At 45.9% G+C, this 8,602-nt stretch overlaps 1 protein-coding gene across 1 annotated transcript; it reads left to right on the forward strand.

Annotated features, from left to right (window-relative positions):
- The first annotated feature begins 644 nt into the window (after positions 1 to 644).
- Positions 645 to 8,379, forward strand: golga5 (golgin A5). Its single transcript, XM_036150757.1, has 13 exons — positions 645 to 851; positions 2,847 to 3,518; positions 3,644 to 3,841; positions 4,955 to 5,174; positions 5,297 to 5,420; positions 5,513 to 5,716; positions 6,507 to 6,677; positions 6,876 to 7,004; positions 7,099 to 7,197; positions 7,283 to 7,505; positions 7,638 to 7,737; positions 7,818 to 7,881; positions 7,952 to 8,379. Exons 2-13 carry the CDS (start codon positions 2,858 to 2,860, stop codon positions 8,027 to 8,029), a joined length of 2,271 nt encoding a protein of 756 aa, XP_036006650.1. The 5' UTR covers positions 645 to 851; positions 2,847 to 2,857; the 3' UTR covers positions 8,030 to 8,379.
- Positions 8,380 to 8,602: the final 223 nt, after the last annotated feature.

Below are 8,602 nucleotides of genomic sequence, written 5' to 3' on the forward strand. Positions count from 1 at the left end.
ATTTCTTACTCCCTTTTTGAAATGCTCATGCACAGATATTAATAGATCAGGATATTGTTGAAAGGTTATGTAGAGGTTCAGTGCAAATCCAGGGGACAACTAATAATGATCCCTCCCCCTCCAAAAAAATCAGTTTATCCAAAGATGTAAATATATATCTAAAAGAAAAATTTGTGGAGGTAAATCTGGTACAGAGGTTTCACCAGGTGTGGTCTGAGGCTGGAGTCGGCTCAACAACAGCTACCACCACTCACAGACGAACAAACAGGACTATAAACCGATGTGTACCAGTTCCAGCAATAAGAGAGGCCATTTTTAGTCAAACACGTATGTTTGAACCCTTCACAACTGCAATGCTTCCTAGCTTGTGTCGAAATATTTCAAAAGTCCACCAAAGTGTTTCCTAAAGCGTCCTTTAATGTAATTTACCCAAATACCTACAAAGTACAATTAAGTTGTTTTTTTCTTTCATCAGCGTGATATTAAAAAAAAAAAACAGTATAACTTCCTGCCACGTTATAAAGCCGTGTTTTTATTATCACTATACATTTGATGAGGATAGATCACGCCGCTGGAACAAGTGCGTTTAAACGGCGTGAAAGGCCGACGTCTCCCCTCCCAACATGGCGGACGAGTTGACGCGTCGCTGCAACGACCCGAGCAAGTGGGTCACTTCCTGGAGCAGTTCCTGGTCCACGTATATTTGAGGAGCTCACAAACATCCTCCTTTAACCGATAATGACATTTGACTGTGTGCATCCAGACGGAAGCCCCTTCTCCCGTGTAAGCGCCGAAGCTCGGTGACTTCCAGCAGACTGGACACCCAGTGAGCCTCGAGTTTTTATCCCACGGTACGTTTGAAGACTGATGTCGTTAGCTAGCTAGCCTGTTAGCTTTAGCTTGGATAAAACTCAAGTGCAAGTTTTCTAGTGGGTGGCTCAGGTGCCTTTGGTTATACCTTTATTGTTTTCACATCTCCTTGCATTCATGTCGGTCTTTTACCATTAAAATACGCCTTATGGAAACGAGTGAGGCTTAAACAGGATAGCATTATATAGCTGTGAATAAGTCGTGTATTACCTAGTGTCCTAGTTTTGTACGGATGGATTGTTCTCACTCTGCCAAAGGCTTATAAAATCTTCAGCTAAGGCTCTGACGTGTTTGAACAACGTGTCACCAGCTGTCCTCTCCTTATAATGCTGCCACCCGGATCTCCATCGTCTCCAACATCAGGGCATCTGGGGTCCTGCCTGGTTTTGGCGCAGATAAATGTTTTTGCTGTGCCTCGCAAAAACTGTTCATTCCACTTGAACATTTCGCCGCCTCACAAAAGCATCGACTTTAGTGGATTTTCTTGTATTTTCAGCGCAAAACGTTCGTCAACATGAAGCGGAAGGACTGTGGCGCATCGGGTTGAAGCATCTTTGCATAAAAGTCAAAAAAGTGTGGGGTGATTATATGTTTAGGTCCTTTTTATTTAAACTCTAATTAGTTAGAGGAACACTGGCAATGGCCTCAGTCACGACAGGTCAGGGATAAAGTTGTGGAGAAGAATAGAGAATCCCCAAAGCTTTGGACATCTGAGCATTGAGGTTCTGCTACTTCCTGTCCAAGACATGACCATCCTTCCTAAGTGCGTTAATCAGAGACACTGCAACTCTGGAGGAGCTGCAGATATCCACAGCTCGGGTGGGGGAAATCTGTTGAAGGCACGACTCGTCGTTTCTCTTTTCGCAGGATTTTGGAAGAAACTTTGGAAGAATGGAGAACAGGAGGAATGGTGGGAGGTGCCGTGCTGGCACAAAGCAAACGCTGTAAACCGCTTTTAAAAACACACCGTCCCTGCGCTGAAACATTGTGCTGTGAGGAGGACTCTCTTCAGCAGGAACAGGGAAGCTTGTCAGAGTTAATGAGAAGATTCTTTAACAGAAATTAAAAAAAAAACCATTTATTCTTTTTCTTCTACTTGACTAGTATGTGGTATTTTTTGCATCAGACCCATAAAATCGAAATAAAATGCATCAAAGAGCTTCATTGAAATGAGAAAAATGTTAATGGGATATAAATATTTTTGTCAGGTTCTGTCTGCCTTAACTATACTTGACTAGTTCACCTGAAGAACATTTCCAGGATTAAAGGACTGATGTCTCAGCAGGATCTGGAAAAACTAATCCATGCGTTTATATTTAGTAGAATTGATTATTGCAGCGGTGTTTTCACAGGCCTGCCTAAAAAGTGGATTAGACAGCTGCAGCTGATCCAGAACGCTGCTGCCCGCGTCCTCACTAAGACTCCCTGTACATCAGAGAATAAACTTTAAAATACTTCTGTTAGTCTATAAATCCCTAAATGGCTTAGTACCTAAATACATCACAGACTTGTTATCAGCGTATCAACCACCTAGACCATTCAGGTCTTCTGGCTCCAGCCTACTCTGCAGAACCAGAACCAGAACTAAACATGGAGAAGCAGCATTTAGTTCATACTCTCCACTTATCTGGAACAAACTTCCAGAAAACTGTAAAAATGCTGAAAGCCTGAGTTTAAATCAAGATTAAAAACACATTTGTTTAGGATTGCCTTCAACTGTTCTAGTTAAACTGTTTTTACAGAAACATCATTGGTTCAACTTTGTAGTTCAACTGTTTTTTAATATTTGCTTTTAGTTGCTATTCTCCCATGTTCTATTTCATTTCTACATTTTATTCCTGCTTGCTTTTATTCTGTTTTATTTTCCTATGTTTTAATCACGTAAAGCGCTTTGCATCGTCTCTGTACTGAAATGTGCTATACAAATAAATCTGCCGTGCCTTGTTGGGTTTAAGCACGTCTGCTTGTGGTCTCAGGATGCAACAACATGTCCTGGTTTACGGATCTGGCTGGCAAAGCGGAGACCTTCCTGAATAAAGTGGACCAAGGAGCCGCTACCGCCCTGAGCAAAAGCCAGGCGAGGAGCTCCTCCTTTTCCTCGTCCTACGGAGAAGAACCCGCCGTCGCCAACGAGTACAACTCGGCGGCGCACACCGCCGAGCTAGCCGGAACGCGTCACGCCTACCCGCCGTCTGATGACGCGGCGGGTTACATCTCTGCCGTGGCCGGCAACATTAAGAAGTCCGGCGCTACCCTCCTCGCCGGCACGGCCAACGCGCCCCGTGCTCCTTCTGGCTCCGGGAGGAGCAGCGGCGTTCCAAACGTCGCCAAGACCTCAGCGGGCTTCGTGAGGCCCAAAAAGAGCGAGCAGGACGTGGACGACGACATGCTCTTCGACTTCCTGAACAGCTCCGACCCTGCGGACGGCGGCCGGAGGGATTCCAGGAGGGAACTGGCGAAAGCTGCGGCTCCGGCCATGGAGGTCCAAAGCCCGACGCCTCCGCCTTCTCTCACTCCTCACGCCAACCTCTCAGCCCCGTCCACGCCCCCTTCTACCCGAGGCGTGTCGAGGGCCTCGAGCATGAGCTCGCTCTCTGCCCACAGCATCAAAACCTCCGAGGAGAATTCTGCCAAGGAGCAAAGTCAAGGTTGGAGCTCAACACTGAGGCTGCTCTCATATTCACTGCACAGCTGCTCTACTCTCATTGTGCATTTTAAAACGGCGTTTCTGATCTCAGTACCTCGTCGGTTTCCTCTCTCCTCTCCGCCACAGACACTCCTGAGAGTTCTGACTCCGGCTTAGCTCCCCTGCAGGAGTCCAACAGGACAGAGCCCGCCCTCCACGCCGAGGAGCCGCAGAGCCAGGTCCTGTCCAGCCTCCGCCTGGAGAACCAGCTGCTGCGGAGCGAGGTCGCCTCCCTCAACCAAGAGATGGCCTCCGTCATCCAGAGAGCCAAAGACCTGCAAGATGGTAATGGACAGATATTTCATGAGTGTGTGTGGGTTGTGGGGGGGGGGTTCTTTGTTGAAAAGGTTGTTGCCACAGGAGCTCCGATTATCCCTCCTGACTCTGACCCTTCTGTCTCAGCCAATAGCTCTGCAGCTTTTAGACAGTTTGAATCTGGGACTCTTTCTTTTTGAAATGATATGGTTAGGCGTCTTAAGTCATCTGGTTCCCTACAGGATTCAGTCCCTCCTCGATACTTTTTTTCCCCCCAGTATTGCACAAAGTGTCCTTACTATTGTTAACTGTAGTCTGTGCACCGGTGTGGTTCCAGCAAAACTTATACATGCAGTAATGTCACCGCTTCTGAAGAAACCTGGGCTAGATCACTCTGTGATGGCTAATTATAGACCCATTTCTAAGCTGCCATTTGTTTAAAAACATTTTTTAGAAGATTATTTTCTGTCAATTACAATCTTTCTTGGATGAAAATGACATTCTTGAAGCCTTTCAGTCTGGTTTCAAAGCTCGTCATAGTACAGAATCAGCATTACTAATAGTTGTTGATATCTTGTTGGCATGTGATTCTGGTACCGATACGGTCTTGGTTCTGCTTGACCTGACTGCTGCCTTCAACACTGTTGACCACAACATCACGTCTAAATCATTTAGTAGGCATTCAGCACACTGCTCTGGACTGGTTTACAGCCTATCTGACTGATCGATATTTCTCTGTCAGCATTTCAATCATCTTGCCCTCCTTTATCATGTGGGGTCCCACAGGGCTCAATTTTAGGACCCCTACTATTTACTATACTTGTTGCCTTTAGGCTCCATCCTCAGGAGATATGGAACTCCTTTCTGTTTCTATTTTAATGATTTGTGAGCTCTATCTGCCCCTGAAGCAGGGTGACAGCTTCTAGGTGAAAGCCCTCCTAGACTGTCTGGAAGACATTAAAGCTTGACTAGCCCTGAACTTTTTCAATTTTAACAATAAGAAAACTGAGGTAACATTGTGCTGAATGGTTTTAATTCGTCACAACAGAAAACATTGAGGACTACTGCCTTAACTTACTACGTGTCTTGTTGTTTTTTTTTTTTTTTTTTTAAAAAGAAATGTGTTTAATCATCTCCCTCCAGAATTAAATCAGGCCCGCCTGCGTGCAGACAGGTGGAACTCGGAGCAGTCGCAAACCGACCGCACATTCAGAGATCTTCGCTCTCAGGTCGACGACCTCACAGAGGCGCTCTCTGCCAAAGACGGCCAACTCGCCGTCCTAAAGGTCCGACTCGATGAAGCCGACCAGCTGTTGAAGTCGCGCAGTTCTGCACTGGAGGAGGCACAGAAGGAAAAGTCGAGGTACCTTCCGGTCATCGCTGTTTGAAATCAAAATCAATTTAAATAAAAATCTTCCCTGTGGGAATTACTCCCTTGTTTTTTTTTTTTTTTTTTTTTTTTTTTTTTTTTTTTTTTTTTTGTAGAATTATGCAGGACCACACAGAAGGGAGCAGCATCCACTCCCAAGCTCTGGAAAAGATACAGGAGAGACTGCGAGAGGCAGAACTTTCTGTCAGGAGGGAACAGGACAGCTATCGGCAGATGCAGGTGAATACTTGTGATGGCTGAGCTGGGGGGGGGGGGGGGGGGTTGACGCATATCAAACGGCGACATTAATCAGTGCTCTGCTCTTTGGTAAGAGTGAGTATGCAGAGCGGCTGAGCAAACTAGAAGCTGAGAGGCAGACCCTTGCAGAGACGGTGACTGCGGCAGAGCGACGAGCGGTGGAGGAGAAGCTCAGGGTGGACGACCTCCACCAGCAAGTGAAAAGCGCTAAAGCGGCGGCCGAGTCTGCCAAGCAGGAGCTACAAGACTACAAGCACAAAGCTTCGCGCATCCTACAAGTAAGGCTTGGTTTTGGCCTGAAATGAATAAAATATACACAGTACCTTGCTGAGTATCAATACCTCTTGGCCCTTTTCTTCATTTTTTTTATGCATGACAACCACAAATGGGAGCATGATGTACTGAAATTGAATGTTATACAGACCATATGAGGGAAAACAATGGTCGGGGGAATGTATGCAGCTATGAATAAAATCCATGGTATCTCTGGAGGAGCTGTAGAGATCCACAGATGAGCTGGGAGAATGCATCGATGTTATAACCGTAATCGGTAGACTTCACTGTTCTGGCCAAGGAGAATCTTGTAAATATTCTTCATTAATGCATATTCAAGTGTTTGAGTGGCCTAGTCAAAGTCTAAATCTAACTGGGATTTTGTACAAGGACTGGAAAATCAACCGTCACATTTGCGCTTCATCCAATCTCACTGAGCTTGAGCTATTATGCAGAAGAAAGATTGGTGACAATTTCTCTGAATGTGCAAACCTGGAGGGAACCTGTGTTAGTAGTAGGATTGGAAAGTTAAAAGGTTTGCTGGCTACCAAAAATAAGGGGGCTAAATATTGAAGGATGCCGCACTTTTCAGATTTTTTAAATTATCCTTACCCCTCGAGAAGTTTGAGCTACTTTAGTTGGTCGGTCCCGTAAAATCCTAAAATCCTGAGGCTTGTGGCCGTGACATGACAACGTGGAAAAGGGTCAAAGGGGTGTGGATAGTTCTGCAAGTATTTATATGCATCACATAAGGCTCCTGTTTTTGATTTACGTTGGCGCTGTTTTTTTATTAAGTCCAAAGAAAAGCTAATAAGCAGTCTGAAGGAGGGGTCGGGTCTCGACATCGGAGACGGTAGCGGGACCATGGCTCTGGAGCTGGAGGAGCTCCGTCATGAAAAAGAGCTCCAGAGGGAAGAGATTCAAAAGCTGCTGGCCCAAGTGGGCACTCTGCGGACAGAAATCCAGGTCAGTTCTGATATGCGGCGACAAGACGGGGCTGCGCATTTTGGGACTTTAGGTTTGAAGAATACAGTTGTGGAAATTAACTCCCTGACTGCAGCTTCTGCAGGAAGTACTCTGCTCCGAATGTGTTGCTTCTGCTCATTGAAAGTTATTCTAAGTGTTTTTCTGTTGTGAAAAAACCAAAACGTATTTCCCTAATAGGATCTGGAGACTCAGGCCCTGACCGAGGCGGAAACATGGCGGGAGCAGCAGGTCCACATACAGGAGCAACAGGCCTCGCAGAATCGAGCCAAGCAGGAGCTGGAAGCTGAGGTGGAGCGCTACAAACAGGTAGGAGACTAGAAGTCAGGTCTGACGTTCACACGGGGAAACAACACCGTTCGGACGGGGGACGCTCGGAGTAACTGTCGGTTGTGGGACGTAGGAGCTCCAGTACCTCGAGGACGAGCACCATCGGGCCAAAATCAACATGCAGAGCCGAATCAAAGACAGAGAGGACGAAATCCAAAAACTCAGGAATCAGGTCGGCCACGCTACAGCCGCATGAAAGCCCGAGATAAGACTTCAGCGTGGCGATGAGACATCTAACGTGCTTACAACTCTTTCAGCTGACCAACAAGACTCTGAGCAGCAGCAGCCAGACGGAGCTGGAGAACCGACTCCACCAGCTGACGGAAACGCTGATCCAGAAGCAGACCATGCTGGAGGCCCTGGGCACGGAGAAAAGCTCCCTGGTCTTCCAGCTGGAGCGTTTGGAGCAGCAGCTGAAGAGCGCCCAGGGAGGGCAGAGCGGAGGCCCGGTCATCAACATGAGCCCCGCCGAGGGTCCAGGTCAGAACGATCGTTTTTGTTTCAGTCACTCAATCACGGGTAAAAAATAGACATGTTTCACCGCTTACTTTTTTTTTGATAGGTTATAATTAAACTTGTTGTTTTTGTGCTTATTTTGAACTCCACCGTTAGGCACCCGTCAAAGAAACACACCAGTGCTGTTCAGCGATCAGGACAGTCCAGGTGTCTACGGCAAAGTGCGGAAGGCAGCCAGCTCTATTGACCGATTCAGGTAAGCCTTTATTTTTCTCTTTAGACAATTTATAAATAAAAGAATTCCTCCACAGTGAAAACATTTCTGTTGTCCTGCAGCATAAGGCTAGGAATCTTCCTGAGGCGCTACCCCATAGCTCGGCTTTTTGTCATCCTTTACATGGTGAGTGCTCATTTTAAACGCGGCGTTGCTTAAATAAATCGCTGTTTTTAATCAAATTCTCTTTCCTCAGGCGGTACTGCACCTGTGGGTCATGATCGTTCTTCTGACGTACACACCCGAAATGCACGGTCGCCCCGATGGAAGATAGAAGAAGCTTTGTAATTTCATGTTGCAGATGTGTTTTCTATGGCCTTTTGATGTAGGGAAGGCGCTGGAAGACGGGCTGTGGGACCTGACTCTCCCTGTTTTGCACACAAATGCTATGAACTGAAGAAATGTTCTTGTTGGTTTCGCCGATTGACGGCTGGGAGCAGAATCGAGTTTTAAAGTGAATACGAAGTGATCTGTTGTGTCGGTTTCCTGGAAATGACCTTGCATTGTTCTTCTCCACATAATACTTTAACATAATTATTCTCTCGAGGGATTGTATGTAACACTATGTAAAAACGCAAAAAAAACAAAAGCAACTTTTAATAAACAGAGAATATGAGAAACAAATAATTTATCTCCTGGAAATTCCTTAATTATAGGCATATAGTTACGTTATATGCTTAAAAAAAAAGACCAAAAACCGTTTGATCATGATAAAATTAGGTTATATACACCAAGCGTATATCTTGATAATGTTTTGATGGTTCTTTTTGTGGATAAATGAGCTCCCGCACCGGGTGTGATTAGCAGATGTAAACAGACGTGGGACCATCTAGCGACAGGATCCCAG

The sequence above is a fragment of the Fundulus heteroclitus genome, chromosome 19 (assembly GCF_011125445.2).
Source record: "Fundulus heteroclitus isolate FHET01 chromosome 19, MU-UCD_Fhet_4.1, whole genome shotgun sequence".
Classification (NCBI taxonomy): domain Eukaryota; kingdom Metazoa; phylum Chordata; class Actinopteri; order Cyprinodontiformes; family Fundulidae; genus Fundulus; species Fundulus heteroclitus.

Excerpts from the sequence above, each read along its gene's own strand:
- golga5 (XM_036150757.1), top strand. The coding sequence starts at position 2,858 with ATGTCCTGGTTTACGGATCTGGCTGGCAAAGCGGAGACCTTCCTGAAT. Across the intron at positions 5,175-5,296 it reads GCACAGAAGGAAAAGTCGAG|AATTATGCAGGACCACACAG; the intron begins GTACCTTCCGGT and ends TTTTTTTTGTAG. Across the intron at positions 7,005-7,098 it reads AGGTGGAGCGCTACAAACAG|GAGCTCCAGTACCTCGAGGA; the intron begins GTAGGAGACTAG and ends TGTGGGACGTAG.